At 40.1% G+C, this 16599-nt stretch overlaps 3 protein-coding genes across 3 annotated transcripts; 2 read left to right on the top strand and 1 right to left on the bottom strand.

Annotated features, from left to right (window-relative positions):
• The first annotated feature begins 393 nt into the window (after positions 1-393).
• hgd (homogentisate 1,2-dioxygenase) lies at positions 394-7946 on the top strand. The gene is made up of 14 exons (XM_086151197.1): positions 394-542; positions 1774-1845; positions 2037-2125; positions 2224-2329; positions 2551-2607; positions 2696-2787; positions 2905-2939; positions 3060-3139; positions 3942-4041; positions 4683-4807; positions 6523-6627; positions 6755-6881; positions 7211-7392; positions 7474-7946. Exons 1-14 carry the CDS (start codon positions 528-530, stop codon positions 7615-7617), a joined length of 1329 nt encoding a protein of 442 aa, XP_086007323.1. The 5' UTR covers positions 394-527; the 3' UTR covers positions 7618-7946.
• A 239-nt stretch (positions 7947-8185) lies between these two features.
• ndufb4 (NADH:ubiquinone oxidoreductase subunit B4) lies at positions 8186-9909 on the bottom strand. Its single transcript, XM_086151198.1, has 3 exons — positions 9721-9909; positions 8923-9066; positions 8186-8328 (listed from the first exon to the last, which is right to left on the bottom strand). The coding sequence occupies exons 1-3, from the start codon at positions 9895-9897 to the stop codon at positions 8266-8268; spliced, it is 384 nt and encodes a 127-aa protein (XP_086007324.1). The 5' UTR covers positions 9898-9909; the 3' UTR covers positions 8186-8265.
• A 104-nt stretch (positions 9910-10013) lies between these two features.
• On the top strand, positions 10014-12069 carry LOC147231963 (sperm-associated antigen 16 protein-like). Its single transcript, XM_086151209.1, has 2 exons — positions 10014-10031; positions 11178-12069. The coding sequence occupies exon 2, from the start codon at positions 11180-11182 to the stop codon at positions 11996-11998; it is 819 nt and encodes a 272-aa protein (XP_086007335.1). The 5' UTR covers positions 10014-10031; positions 11178-11179; the 3' UTR covers positions 11999-12069.
• Positions 12070-16599: the final 4530 nt, after the last annotated feature.

Here is a 16599-nt window from a genome sequence, read left to right as displayed (position 1 = left end):
GCCTACTTTACAAATTGCTGGAGCGACAGTTCCGAGAGAATTGACTGTCAGATCAGGAGAAAAGCTCAATGCAGATTGAGGCAGGAAATGCACACAAGCGGTCAGAAGCACTATAAGCAGGTTGCAGAGGTGCCGCAGACAGGCTGCAGGACTGAAGGTCATATTAGTACGTGAGAGTAGAAGCATGCTGTTTTGTGATCTCTCTGACCAGCCCAAATAGTTTTTTTTTCTACTTTTTTTATTTCCCCCAGAGCTACTTGCGGTTGGCTTTTGTTTATCTTGGGCAAAGATCCCGATTTTGCCCTCCGACCAGTTTGCTGATCTTTGCGTCACAGAGCCAGTCAAGGCCTAATTAAACCCAGATTGAGAAAGAGTATAAATCCAGCCCCTTCTCCCCACAACCCTGTGCACAGCAGCTCAAGTCCTGCAGCTGCGGAGTTTGCTAGGAGCTACAACAAGAAAGGTTAATTTGTAACTGTTGACACCAGGAGCTGCCACAACGAAAGAAACACTTTTATGCAGACAGAATGGCCGGACTCCAGGTAGTGATAACTTTTCTTTACAAGTGTTTATTATTCTGTTGCTTTTTTGCCCGCTTTGTTGGCTCAGGTTAAAATCTGTAAAATGCATTATGATTTAAGTTCACTTCATTTAAGAAACGAAATATATTTAATTACTTGGTGTTCAGCATTTTGATTTCTATTGAGTTAAACTCTGTTTCGAGTCTTCACATCTGTGAATGGGTGACAGAAGGGAGGCAACGCTGTAGACCAATCAGATTGCTGTATTCAGCAGCTACCCAGATGTGATCTATGACGCTCGAGCTGCCTTGGAACAGGAACATTCAAGTAAAAAATAAAAAATGAAAAATAACAACAAATTAAATAGATTTATTTAAAAATGTGCTGAGAAAAACATGGACTGAGAAAAGAGAACTTGGTGTTCAAGCCTATATTTCTAGAACTTGATAGTTTTAAATGTGACATGAAAATATGTCACTGTCCCTGATGTTTAAAAACGGGCAATAAATGGAACTGTCTCTCATTCCCCTACAAAAGTTAAAGCTCAAATTCATTTATCATAATGAATGACACTAAGTGAACAGTAATTATGTCTGGTCTACCTATTTAACACAGCCTGCAAATAGATGCATATATTATGTTCATGCTGCTCTGACACAGAGGAGACACACACATGCACATGCACACACACACAACAGGATAAAATCTTTATATATCATTTCAAGAAAGACACTGGGCTATGTAAAACTTTCTGTGCGTGCACGTTTGAAGACACAGCACATATGGAACCTATTAGAGTGAGATTTTCTGCAAACCAACAATGACTCAGCAGGATTTCTATGAACCGTGATGAGTTTATGCAGCGGTGAAGACGCGGGCTGACAACCAATGTCAATACACTAGAATAATAGAGTAATCATCTAATCTTAATTGAAATATTGATCAAAATGTACTCTGGAGGATAGTGTTGTAATTAGTCTGTTTCTGTAATACAATAACACCAAATAATAGATGACTGCAAGGGGGGAAATTTGGCATAACAGCAGTTTGTTTTATCTTAAATCTAATGCGAATCAATATGACAACAATTAAGGAAATACAAGCCTTAATGACAAGCCTTCAAATTTAATTGGAATCAGCATGAACACATTTTTCCTGCATTGCAATGAAGCTTCATGGTGTTTATTTGTGTATTGTTTCTCACTTTAATTTGCCTTAACCTGAGTGCTAATACCTGAGTGTCTTTCTTTAGTACATGAGTGGCTTTGGAAATGAGTTTTCCTCTGAAGACCCTCGCTGTCCTAGCTCCTTACCTGAGGGACAGGTAATGAAACACACTATGGAATATATTTCAATATTAATCATTATAGTTAAATGCAAATAAATGACATGAATACTCAACAAGACACCTCAGGTATCAAAAAGCTTGATAGCTGAAAAATTGTGGGCACAGTGGGTTACAGAAATGCACAATATTCAGATGTTATTTTAACATGCGGTATTTTCTGTCTGCAGAACAGTCCCCAAGAATGTCCATATGGCCTCTATGCTGAGCAGCTCTCCGGCTCTGCCTTCACTTGCCCACGTCCAGCGAATAAAAGAAGGTCTCAATATCTTTCCATCACCGAATTTGTCCCTTGTCAGATCAACAAACAGATTAGAATTAATGCATAACTAAATTGATACCTTTCTTAATCTCCAGCTGGTTGTACCGTATCCTGCCGTCTGTCAAACATAAGCCCTTTATTGCCGTGCCGTGTGGGAATCTTACTGAGAACTGGAATGACGTGGAGCCTGATCCTAACCAGGTAGATTGGCAGCAATTTTTTGAAGTGATGAAATAAAACCCATGTATAAAGTTAATGCATGTCCAACAGACTGACAGCTGCCGGCTATAGCTTCATATTTACATGAAGGGGAGCAGTATCATTAGTCTCCCCTATATGATATATATATATATATATCATATCAACGAGCAAAAAACTACTTTACAGGTCTTCATCAGAGTTTTCTCTGTTTCCTCCCACAGATGCGATGGCTGCCTTTCTCCATTCCCAAAACAGGGCAGAGGGTTGACTTTGTGGCTGTGAGTGTAACTCTAAAGAGACACTCATAATTCTTTCAATAAATAAATTATTACTCAGTGATTCTTTAAATCTGCCTATGTCTTGCAGGGTCTACACACTGTCTGTGGTGCTGGGGATGCTAAATCTCGTAATGGTATCGGCATCCACATATACACCTGCAACACCTCCATGATTAACAGGTATGTATTTGTGTGCAAATGTGTCCTATCATATATAAAACACTTTCTGATAATCCTTGATTATACTTTACTTTGGGGCCACTTCCAATCTGTCTGTGTTTTCTTCTTCTTTCCCAGGTGCTTCAGCAATTCAGATGGAGACTTTCTGATTGGTGAGGAAAAGGGCTGTTGATGTTTTCTCTGTCATCCAAGTGATAGCTCAATTCCAAGTTCTCCCTTTACCTCAAATGTTCTTTTCGCTGCCCATCTTCTTTGTCTGTTTGTCTCTCTAGTCCCACAGCAAGGTGAGATCTTGATCACCACAGAGTTTGGGAAGATGATGGTCGAGCCAAACGAGATATGTGTCATTCAGGTGAGGTAATTGTTTTTCATCTCTTCACACTTTCAAAGAAATCCATCATTACCTCTGCCTCATGTACACTTTCACCATATCTACGGACGTGATGGTATTATTTAAAAGATTCTTCTTTTCTCCTTTTAGCTTTTCCCTTCAGGGGTCTGCCACAGCGAATCAACCTTCTTCATCTATACTCTACATCCTCCTCTCTCACACCAACTACCTTATATATCCTCTCTCACTACATCCATAGATCTTCTCTTTGGTCTTCCTTGAGACCTCCTGTCTGGCAACTCCGAAGCATCTCAGTCCGGCTTCTCTGACCTTCTCTCCAAAACGTCTTACATGTGCTGTTCCTCTGATAGACTCATTCCTGATCCTATCCATCCTGGTCACCCCCAAAGAGAACCTTAGCATCTTCATCTCTGTAACTTCTAGCTCTGCGTCCTGTCTTTTCGTGATTGTAACTGTTTCTAGGCCATACACCAACGCTGGTCTCACTACTGTCTTGTACACCTTTCCTTTCCTTGTGGCAGATAGTCCCTTATCCCATAGTACCCCTGATACTTTTCTCCACCCATTCCAACCTGCTCCAACCCGTCTTTCACCTCTTTTCCACACTCTCTGTTGCTCTAGACTTTTGACCCCAAGTACCTGAAATCCTCCAACTTCTTGAACTGGTATTATTTAAAAGCGAACACAAAAATATAGAATTCTAACAAGAGCAGCCAAAAAACCTTAATTCCTTGCATCATTGTCATGTTTCACACATAGCATCGCTAGATTATAACTCTACCGATTCATATATTTTCCCCAGCAAGGGATGCGCTTCAGCGTTGATGTGTTTGGGCAAACAAGAGGCTATATATTGGAAGTGTATGGGGCACATTTCGAATTACCCGACCTGGGACCCATAGGTGTGTATTTGCATGCTATTTTTGTTGTATGTTTAGATAAATGCATCAGCAAACCAGGAATTTCTCAGGATATTTCTTTGACGATGTGATAAATTATGACCAGGCCTGAGAGAGGGATTTTTTTGTTACTCATGGCGAGATCACAGGAACTGTAAAAAAATGATGTCGTTTTTTTTTTTGACACTTTTTTGAAATTTGGCAGAAATGTTCACTATAACTATAAAACTAAATAATTTAGTTTTGTGACTTATTTTTGACAATTATATTTGGAATCTAAAGCATTTCAGAAACAAAGGCTGGAGAGAATTCCATAACATCCTCTGTTGTTTTTAAGCTGGATGGAGAGAGGAAATAACTTACTTTTTGCAGAAAAATGGTTTCTTGAAACCACCAAAAGTGGTATTAGGTCATGTTCTCATCAGGGTGTACCGCAATCACTGTTCTGATTCTTCTATGAGAAGCCATTCTCTAGCCCCAAGAAAAAAGACAACTACATATAATTTTACCTGTCCTAAGTATAATAGGGAGATTCTGTTATGTTGCCTTGATATTCTGTACCAACACCTCAACACCCATAAGCCTTGAAGATTGGGTTGGTACAAACTAGTAAGTGTGTTTTCATGTATGTGTGTGCTTTGCAGGAGCCAATGGTTTGGCTAACCCACGAGACTTCCTGTGTCCAGTTGCATGGTATGAAGACCGTAAAGTGGACACAGGTTACACTGTCGTCAATAAGTACCAAGGGAAGCTGTTTGCATGCCAACAGGTGATTTTTTTTTGGGACATTTTTTTCATAGTCCGTCACAAATATATGTATGTGGATAACAGATGACAGAGCTGCACACACTTTGCACATTTGCCCTATTACCCCATTTGAGGTTCATATTTGCTTCAGTAAACACCACTGAACCGCAACAACAGGAAACTGCCTAAGTGACGCATATGATCCATTAGCTGCTCCTGCAGACTGAATTGCCATCCCTGATGATTTAATATTGAAGCATTAGCTGTTCTATTTAGCAGGTTTCCGCCTCGACTCCCTCATGAGTCTTAATCACTCATAATTAGTTAAGGCATTCTGGAGTTGCAGACAGTGTACCTGTGAAGCTTTGATTTGAAGGAAAAACCCTTCCCAAGTTAAGCAATAATTTAACCATATTTCACTCAGAGAATGATCCTTCCCTCCCCGAATGTCCCGTTGGGCTCATAATTGGCTTGACGCATAATGTCTGTCAGGAGCGTTTTTTTGCGTGACAGTGAGGAGTTGGGAAGAGATGTTTTCCAAAGGAGGGTTTGAGAGACTGTAACCGTGGAAACCATATCAGACCACACTGTTATTTTCCATTGTAGGAAGTAGGAAGAAGGGCAACATTCTATTTTTTGGTGCAAAACAACACTTTTCATCTCTCTTGCCGCCTGTTATTTTCTATGGGTTAGAGGTGGAGTCTGTTGGCTGCACCTGACACTCTTTTACTGGTGTCCACACTCCTTTGAAACTGGAGGGTGAGGCTATACATGGGTAAGAAAATAAAGTGGGGGGCCCTCATCTCGGGGAAGATGCTGCTGCTCTCATTTTGTCCTGCTGTTTTGTTCCCCCGCAGAGCTCTGAAATTGCTCAAATTAACTTATTATTTGCTTGACTGGGCCAATATGTTTGTGTTTTGTGTGCATGTGTGTGCAAGTGCTTGCTCCCTTCAATTTTTTTTTCCCTGCCATTTTAATCAAAAGTATTGGAGTTTCCACAGGTTAATGTCGAGGAGATTACTTGCACTGGGGTCTCCAAAGGCCTTTTTGCACCGTAGCTTCTTTCTGTGTGTGTGTGTGTGTGTGTGTGTGTGTGTGTGTGTGTGTCTCAGTTATGTAATTTCCCTATGCACATTTCTTCATATGTATACCAAAGTCTGAGGTTTCATTGTCAGTGTGTAGTACATTTCAGAGTGTGGATACGTGTGTGTAAAGAGCACAGAGGTCACACAGGAGGCAGCTTGAGTTGTAATGAACTATATTGATTTCAGAGCTGCTGTTGAATGTCTTTTTTGCAGTGACATTATCAGAACAGAAAAACTATATAAAATTGCTGTGGTTTTAACAATCACGATAAAGAAATATCTTTGCACCCACTGTTCCTGCTGCACCCCTCCTCCCCATAACTGTGCTGCTGTGAGTGTCAAAATGCTCAAAGTTTGTGAAAGTTTGATTGTGAAGCCAATTACCCCATAATACCTGAAGCCGTGTATGACAAAGAACAGGAGGGATGAAAGAAAAGGAAGAATGAAAGAAACACACTTTTTTCTCTACCATTTTCATTATGGGCAGTTTTTTTTCTCTTTATGTCAAGCTGTACTCTCTCTGGGAATTTAAGATTACAAAGACATTATTCATTGTTCCTTTTCCCTGAGAAAAGCTCAATTTAAACTCTTTTGTGTTTGTTCCTTGGGTAAAATTGTCTTATTTGTTTCATTCTGTGTGAACTGCATGTAGGATTTCTCTCCCTTCAATGTGGTAGCCTGGCATGGGAATTACACCCCTTACAAATACAACCTGAAGAACTTTATGGTTATCAACTGTGTGGCTTTCGACCATGCCGTAAGTAATGCTTGGAGGCATTGTTTCTTAGATACATATTTATATATATGTATATACATCAATCATATGTTTTTGCTGTCTGCCTTTGGGGAGGATTCAGCCCACCTGTCACCTTGTAAATGTTTAGGATCCGTCCATCTTTACTGTGCTGACGGCTAAATCGACACGTCCAGGTGTGGCCATTGCTGACTTTGTCATCTTTCCACCAAGATGGGGCGTGGCTGACCACACCTTCCGTCCACCATACTACCACCGTAAGTTGCAGACTTAAATAGCTATGCAAAAATTCACTTTTGAAGAGATGGATCAGATGAAGGAAAAAACAAGTGTTATAGTTGTCACTGATATGTGGAGAAAATAAAGTAAATGGGGTCAGATTTAGCTCAATCCTGTCATAAAACAAGCCAGTAATAAGGATGTTTTCAACCCATAACAATTCACCTTCGAAGTGAGGATCATCTACCTTCTGTCTGTTTCCATCAAACTGCAAAACTATTAAGTTGAAGCTTGTGTTGAACATTTCCCCAGCTGAGCTTTCTTCAGTGAAGAGTTATGTTATAGCACCTCCTGCTTTTGTTTCTAGGCAACTGCATGAGTGAATTTATGGGTCTGATCCATGGCCATTATGAGGCCAAGGAGGAAGGCTTCCAGCCAGGTGGGGCCAGTCTCCACAGCATGATGACACCACATGGACCAGACGCTGACTGTTTTGAAAAAAACAGGACTGCTGAGCTGAAACCTGAGAGGGTTGCTGAAGGAACCATGGTAAACATCAAACAAAAAAAGAATGCAGTGGTGTGATAAGAACCATCCACATGTATTTATTTATGTTACATCTTTCTTCAGGCTTTCATGTTTGAGTCCTCCTTGAGCATGGCTGTAACCAAGTGGGGTCTGGAAACTTGTCAGAAGCTTGACAAGAGCTACTACCAGTGCTGGGAGTCCCTTCACAGCCACTTTGATCCCAAATGGAAGCCCAGAAAACACTAGCTACTATATTCTTGGTAAAAACAGTTGAGAGTAAAAATGAGAGTCTTGATTTCCTTTTATTATATGTAATAGAATTAACTGGCAGCATATGCAAACTATTTTGACCTTACAAATCCAATACCAGCAGTTACCAGCTAGCAGAATGAAAAAAATAGTTCATCAGTATATTGTGGAATTTTGTAAGATAGGGAAGAAGTAGTGTTTCAATTACTCTGCTATGGTAGATATATTTTCTCTTCACAAATAATTGTGTTGTTGCATTTATTACAAGGGTTACCATACTGTGTTCCATTCATTCAAAAATAAAGGTGCCAGACTAAAGAACCCAACACCTTGGTATCCAACATAAAAATTAGTATCTAACAGTTGACTGTCTACTTTAAATTAGGGCTGGGTCCTTATATTTCTTGAATTAGTGTTTTCAGTTATTTTCTCTCAATACCTTACCGTCTATTAATTCATGTGCAGCCCCAATGTTTACATGATCAAATTTTGATTTTTCATTATTTCGTATCAATGTGTATTTTTCTTGTTATGGCATTTCTTCCCAGCAAAGAAATCAACATGATTTGTTTGATAATAGGACTTTATTTCGTTAATAATTAAATGTGCTGACATCATCAACATACATGGTCTATACAAGGGTGCTCATGATGACAAACTAAACTTGCGCTCCAGGGTTCCAGCTTTAATCTGCTCCTCCTTTCTATCCTGTAAAATACAAGAAAGATAAGGGGTTATTACAGTTCCCATGGCAACAAAGTCACATCCAAATTTTCATGTTTGTGCTTTGAGCAAGTTTTTTTTTTTAAGTCATCCATTGGAGAGCGGAGAACATGATAGCCCAGCAGTGTGATCATTATCAGAATTTCTTGCAAGAATTTTGGCTGGTAAGGATCTAGTGGGCACATCTCCATCACAATGCAAGAGAAAATGAAGGCAGACATTGCTCCAGATTAAACTGTCTCCATTGCGAAAAAAACTACCATAAAAGGATATCAATTCTGCACCTCAAAACTGTTCTTTACACAGCCAGGCATCACATTTCAGGGTTATTTAAGTGAAAATGTTCTACTACAGTGCCACTTTAGTGTATTAAAATTAGCTGACTTGTATCATTTAAATAATCCCACAAGGAAACAAGCGCTCAATAGTATGAAGCACTGAGCAAATTAATTACTTCAAGGAAAACTCCTATGTGACAACAGCATATTCAGATATTTTCAAAGCCACAAAGTGAGACATATTATCTGTTAAACATACTATATCAAACAAAGAATTTTATGCATATTCACTGATACATACCCTGTCTGTTTTGAAAATATAGTAGAGGGCAAACAGAGGCACAACTCCAAACATCACACCCAAAAGAGATGTCTTATTTGTTGGTCTGAAGTGGCTGTAGGGGTTGGTGCGTGCATAAACCCAGCGCGTTAGTGCTGGGTCTTCCTGAAAACAGAAATGTATGATGAATTACAAATCATCTCATAACATTTGGACTCCTTGATATTAATATGATGGTACATATGATGGCAAACACTAATGGTACAATCAACACTGATGTTAAATAAGAATGAAGGTAGAGCATAAAATGAGAAAAAACAAATACAGAAAAATAACACAACAAAATATTATTAGTGTATACAGGATGAATTGGCCAACCAACTGTAAGCAGGTCAGTTTTAGTGAAAAGATATGTACTTTAATGATCCGATGCTAGGTAAATTGTTTAAACGGATTAAAAAGTGGTTAGAATAGTCACTTGTGCATATAAATAAATGGAGTGGGAACTGGCCTCAGAAAAACCAGTTCATTCATTTAACTTTGCAAATTCAGCATTCCTATTGATCTATCCTTCTGAAATGACTGTTACGTTCTCGGTAATTTAAACATGTTTGTCAGCACGCACACACTAAAGAAATCTATGCGATTCAAACTCGATGGAAGTCACAGGCTTCAGACATACGGAGAAGTGAATATATCGAGCACTTAACTTGCACTAATGGTTTGTGTTTGCCGCTACATACTATGGCTAGCATCCCAGCAGGTAGCACTTAGGCTGTATTCCAGGGTGACATTGCTAGCTCACAGACGTCGACTTACTATGAGCTCTTTTCTATGAGGGTTATTGAGTTGTGTCTGGTACTGTCGCTTTAGATTAGCTCGCAGAGCCGCTCTGTCCTCTTCGGCTCGCCGCTGTTCTGGTGAGAGGTTGAAATATTCGTGTGGATCCAGAGTTTTTGGCCGAGTAGCCAAGGGCGCCTCTTGATAGTCCGCCATGATTGTTTAATGACGTATGAATGGTGCAACGGGATTACGTGAAATCTCGCGTTGAGAAGCTGGCTCATCATCACCATAGCAACGTCAAAGTTTTACTAGCTTGGCAGTACAAAGCCTTCGACTTACTGGAAAAGGTGAGAGACTTTATGTTGAGTCTGACTAAAACAGATGATAAATAGGGATGGTTACCGCAAAGACTGAAGTTAAACGACTTGTGCAGACAGAAACACTTGAGTACAAATGTGAACTGCTTCGAAACTCGACGCAATCTACAACAATTACGCGTTCATTTCCGTGAAGACAGGTGTTAATCAGGCAGCACCAATATAGATGGAGCTGCAATGTTCTACACCATCAAGGGAATGTAGCTATGCCTATAGCAATACGTTAAGATATGTGGATTATTTTGTATGTATTCCCTTTCGTGTTATTTTAATTACATTTAGTGTAATTTAACCAGTTAAAACATGATGATTCCCTTCACATTTTAAGCTGTGGCGTGAGTGGTCCTTCTCGAGTATTCTGAATGTTTAACAAAAGGAAAAAAAAAAAAAAAAAAAGGTCACATGAAGCACTAAATTTCAACAGCTGCAAAAATGCCTGATGTGGCCAATGTTCTGAATGACTCACTGCATGCCTAGCAATGATTTCTTGTTGAATTTATAAAAAAAAAAATCCATGAGCATTGGCAAAAGGATTTGACTCTTGCATATATTGTGATTTTTTTAATATGTACAGCCCGCTGAAGCGCAAGCCCCTGTTAATAGTATATGGATGATGCAGGTCACAAGCTTCACCCAGCACCTATCACAACCTGTCATTGCAGCTCTCACTAATGCTGTGTTGCCTAGGATGTAGCTTGCATCGTATGGCCCAAGGCCATACAGTTCCATGCATTTATTTACTGGTTTTCTCTGGCTTCACTCGTCTGTTGTGGATGCTGGATTCCAAGATCCAACATTCATCATACAATGAGTAGTTTATTTTTCTGCTTCCCTTTAAGTATGGCTGTGTTGGCAAAAAGCACACTCTGAAAGGGCGATGATGTGACGTCACATGGACAACCCTGATGGCACACAGGGGCCTGTGATGCCTCATAGTGGAATCATATTGTGTACATATTGAAAGGGGTGTACTCTGTGTATAATTAGGGAATGTGTTTCTTTCTGGCAGGAAAGTAAGGATGGTGTTTCTGAGCAGGGCACAACTTAATCATCTGAACTGAGAGATTCAGTTTTTTGACTTTATGTCTATTTGTTCTTCCGAACACTTGATTTCAGGAATGCAATGCTATTCACGTGAAACGATGAGCGAGGTAAGAACTTTGGACGAACAAGATAACTGTAAAACCATGAGTGACAGAGAAGATGAGTTTCAGTCTGATCAGGTGTCTCTGGATGAAGAGTGGAGTTTGACAGAAGGAGAGGAAGACTTGCAGGCAACGGTTGAAACCATCAAGGACCGGGAACAGGCCAGTAGTGCCTCAGCTACTTCTGGAAAGGATGCATCTTCCAGATCAAAGCAGCCTGAAACCATCGACACATTCCTACGCAACTTTCTTGCCCAAATGGGGATGGCAAAAACACTCGACTGTTTTCAGATAGAGTGGATGGAGATGGTGCAGAAAGGGCAAGTGGTCACAGAGAAGGTTACCATGGTTCCTGACATCTACTGCCAAATCCAGCGCCTGGAGACTGAGCTGAAAAATGCACGGCTTGAGAGGGAGGAGTACCAGTTGGCAGCGTCTTTTGCGGCTGACACCCTTGAGAGGGTCCGCAGGGCCAGAGACAACCGCCGACTCAAGCACAGCCTTGTCATCCAGGAGAAAAACAAACTAGTGGAGGAGGCACGGAAGCTCAAGGATCAATGTAAGAGCTATGAGCCTTGCATGAAGCGGTTGGAGGAAAGATACCAAGCTGTTTTGAGGCAGACCATGCGTGTTGTTCTGGCGAGGGACAGGGTGTCAGGACCGGAGAGCCATCAAGATATGCAACACATCATTGCCCCGCCCCCCTCACATGTCTGGGAACAGAGCCCCCTGACCCCTACCCAGACCTCGAAGGAGTTATGCCAGGATGTCGAGAATGAAAATTTTACTTAAAAAAATCATACTTCATGTTGCAATGCACACTCAAGTATAACATATTCATACAGAACATATACTCAGTGGTGTCCTCAAAATTTGAGTAGAATGACCTGAGATTATACCTGGAAAATAAAGTCCAATGCAATTATTAAACTATGTACAGACTATTTATACTGTGCTCTACTTCATTCATGTGCTTGAGATGTGTGTGTGTGTGTGTGTGTGCGTGCGTGCGTGCGTGCGTGTGTGCGCGCGCGCTCCAATCCAGCATTAATAATGGAAGAAGTGGAGAGACTGTTTGATACTTCATTGTATGTTTTAATGAGAATGATTGTGTTGATATAGATATTGACACTTGATCTGATTGTTTTACCAATGAGCTTAACAGATTTCTAAATTTTGTATCAAGCTTTTTTTACACCTTGGTAGTCAGATATCAGTTGTAATTCTCAATGTACACTTATAACTGGAGAGATGTCGTTTTAGCTCAACTCCACAAGAGGGCAGCCTCTAGCAATATTTTGTCACTTCTGACAAATTCTGAGCTGTGAAGTTGCAGAACAGCACTGAGAGCAGGGATTAGTGACAGCAGGAGGAGTCTGCTCAGCTGCACACATTGATAGACAAGTGAAGTACCAGTGACACTCCTGTTGCACAGGAGAATTCATTTTCCCATTCACCATCATGGAGGTGATATCAGGGCACGGTGTGGATTTAAAATGAGTGACAATTGGGCCGATGTTACTCACAATGAAGCCTTTTGCAAAGATGCCTGCTATTGTTGGTGTATAATTTCACCCTGCTGATACCCAGGACAGGGAATCTCCCTATTTGCACAGTATAGTTGTTTCTTTTCCCCACTGCTTGCAGGGCTATTTTATCTGCATATTTTTCTATTCAACTTTTTTCGCACCTTATTAGTGATATTGCAACTATTTGAGATGTAATTAATTCTTTTGGTATATTTTTCTGTGGGCTGCTGCAATACATGTATGAAACCTTTCACACAGTTTTGAATTTGTCTAAATTCCTGAACTTAATTCTTACAATGAAGACTGACATAGAGATGCTGAGAGCTAGGCCAGGGAAAACTATAGCCTCAGACCGTGAAACCAAATGGTTTACTTTCTTCTCAGGACATCTAAAATACCACCCATTCTGCAGTTGTGAAATACCCTTGATTTGCTCAAAAATTCAAAATAAGATTGTGCTTTTAGACCAGCAAGCACTTTCTCTATTCCTGCTGTGTTAAGGCTGTTATTTTCTTTTTTGTAATTTATGAATAACTGGCACCAAGCGGTTAGAGATGCAGAAATGAAAGCTGGAAGTTTCGGAAATCGATACAAAATATTTCGGGGTTTCCTTAAATCTCATTTAAAAAAAAAACAAGTTACCTGAAAAAGTCCAAGACGCTATATTAAGTTTTGTCGGATATTATATCACATCTTTTGAAAGAAGTTAGCTAGAATTCAATGAATTAACCAAATATTTCCTCAGCGTCATTAAGAATTTTTAGCAGGAATCACAGTTCTCTGGCCCCTTTATTCTGGGGGTCAAGACTTGAAAAGTTTTAGACTTACGACTTTGTGGTTCGAACTTAGGCGCATCAGGGTAATTTAGATTCCTCTCCTGCATGCCTGATTCCCTGTGCTGCCATCGCAGTTCCTCTCTCCTCTTGACAGCCCGGTCCACTCCACAGCCCACAGTGACCTCAGTGTCATTCCAAAGTAGGAGAGCGAGTCACGTTCCATCACGCTTGGAACTCAACTACCTTTTTGTATTTTCATCCTTCTGCCACTGTGCGTGGTTATAATTCTTAAAACTGATTTTTCAAGAAGTTCTGCTTTCAGTGCATCAATTCTTCCATCCACTTCAAATCTATAGCTGAGCAATTGATTCCTTGATGTCTTCTCATTTCCCATTTTGATTTCCTGATTTATGCATCAGCTCTCTGTGGAAACATTTAGTAGATACAGTGTCAAAGTCGATTATACTTTCTGCTTGAGTAGGACACAGATTACCAACACAGGAGGAATTCAGCGGGCAATGTTTATCATCCAGGAGAGCCGATGCAGGTGCATTTTTAAGAAAAAGAAATAACAAAATGCAGTATTTTTGTCATATGCTCCTGTCAGCAATTTATGCCATCTTTGAACATTCTGAAAGACATTTACCAGAAACCATAACCACAAAATAGCTTGTTTGTAGGATTTTGAATGCTGTTCTTGGTGCCTGTGCACTTAAACAGAGTAATCCTTTAGATTTTATATAATGATTAGAATACTCACACATTTCCTGTTTTACTCCCCAATTCTTGACATTGTATCATATAAAGAAGGCATGATGTGGTGTTGTTCATTGCTAAAGGCTTAATTTCATCACATGTTCGAATACTTCAGCAGCTGAATTTGTGAAAGGTTAAACAAGAAAAACCCACCGACAGAATGCTTTACAATAATATAAGTATTTGAAGGTATTTTGTCATAGAGCCTGAAAAGACTAGCTGAATATCATCAGAATATACAGAATATGCTGAGCCAATTTACTATGAAATACAGTAACTCTGGGGCAGCTCAATACAGGATCATGAAGTCTTTGCCATAACCTGAGAAAAAGTAATTATTATTTATGTTGGCTTTATGTAAATTATTATTCCAGCAGACTGTAAAAGAGATGATTAAGTGATAGCATTTGTCTTAGAGTGCTCACAGAGGCTTTATTTATGATAAGAGTGAGGCAGATTCAGTAAAAGTCAACGAACCCTGCGTTAGTCCGTAAATTAACCTACCGCATAATATTGTTTACTGAAATTGTACACATTAAGAAAACAACTATCTGTCTGTCTGTCTGTCTGTCTGTCTATCTTTCTGTCCCTCCCTGCTATTCCCCCATTAGATTGTGATTGATGTGGCAAAGCCATGCCCCTTTGACAGTAGACACATGAAGTTTTGACAGGCGTAGTAAGAGAGGCTGTTTCAGGGAAGGTGATGCCAGGCCAGAGAAGAATGACAGTAGGTGAGGGAGACAGCCAGTGCCCTGTCTGATCTGATGTGAAGTGGCAGGAAATGAAGAGAAGGAGCCAAACAGTCTGCTTGTGTGGTCATAGTCTGAGGTCTGCTAGAACAGAAAAGACACAACAAGAGCCATTAAGGGAATACCATGGTTCCACTGACAATCACAAAGACGCCACACTTAAAATGAAGTCTGCAGTAGCTGCAAGATTATTTGGGGTTCACATTATAATTTAGCTTATTTTTGTGTATTTTCCTGTAATGTCATTTCTGTTGCGGAAATGCACTGTGACCAAAAACCATTTGATTACCACTGATACCAAATTCCAAGGTTGGCAAACATAGTTACAAAGTAACGTACCTGTAAATGTACACATGTGAGTGGTTGTGCTTTTAAAATAGTTAAATAGAGGGTCATTAACTGTGTCCATATTGCTGGCCAAGCGTGTAATATTGCTGTTTTAGTTCTTAACCAACATGTCAGTTTTACTTTCACAAACTTCTCACAGACCATTTATCCAGTACTTGCATACTTACTCACACACACAGTGTTTGCTTCTGTCTTTTCTCTAATTTAAACAAGCTGAAGCTATTCCAGTGCTGAGACAACCAACACCCAACCCAGTCTAGGTTAAAATTTGCTGAGTGATTTCACTCCTAGACTTTCTGACAAAAATTCTTGCGCCCGCACCTCTGCATTCCTGTCTGAGAATAGTCTTTACAGTCCAAATCCGATGAAACTAGAGTCCTGGTTTTGAATATTGGTCAGTCCTTAGCTCTCCTGCTTCCAGATCTGTCTGCTACTTTTCAAATAGTTAACCACCAAATTCTTTTCCCTACACACATTGAGCTCTGTATCTTAGGATCCACCCACTACTGGAAAGATTGTACCTCTCAGGGGGATCTTATAGTGCATCATGGTGAGGGTACATGCTCAAACAACCACGCTCTAACCAAGGGGTGCCTCAAGGGTCAGTGTTTGCTCCCTTTCTGTTCCGTATATGCCTCTCCTCCCCGGTGGCTATGATGAATGTTGACTCATTGAACATGTTGAAATCCTATAAAGACCCAAAAAACAAACTTCCATGCCCATCTCAGAGTTGAGCTGATCATCTTGTAGGACTTGTTTTTGATGATCTTCATCCCATATTGCGTGTTGTTTGTGATGTGATGATCCTGTCAACAGGAAACTAATACTTATACAGTGGTTTCCAGTGCTTTAAAAGGATGTTAACTGTAAACCACAAACTATATATGAACCTGACTGAGCCTTTGTGGGCGATTCTAACGTATTATAACGTATGCTTTCCACTTACGTCATTTCCCACCACAGTTCTATACATTGTGTTTTCGTCAGTAGTGATTATCATCAGCTGTCCTTGAGAGGGTGACTGAATCTGAAGCACAGCAGAAACAATGCCACAAACCGCTACACAACTGCATTGGGAAAAGGAGGATTCCCCCTGTGTTGACCACACACAGTTAGACAAATCACATCGAATGCTCTGATTGAAGACTTAAATGTCTTAATATGATTTACATTGGTGCCTTAAATAAAACTGATTATAGGGTCTGACAATATGACAATATATCTTTGGTGAAAGA

This window comes from Fistularia commersonii, chromosome 8 (assembly GCF_037954325.1).
Source record: "Fistularia commersonii isolate RoL2024-O1a breed Wild chromosome 8, RoL_Fcom_v1.0, whole genome shotgun sequence".
Taxonomy (NCBI): Eukaryota; Metazoa; Chordata; class Actinopteri; order Syngnathiformes; family Fistulariidae; genus Fistularia; species Fistularia commersonii.
The sequence above is the reverse complement of the archived record's forward strand: the minus strand, read 5'-3'. Positions and strand labels throughout refer to the sequence as shown.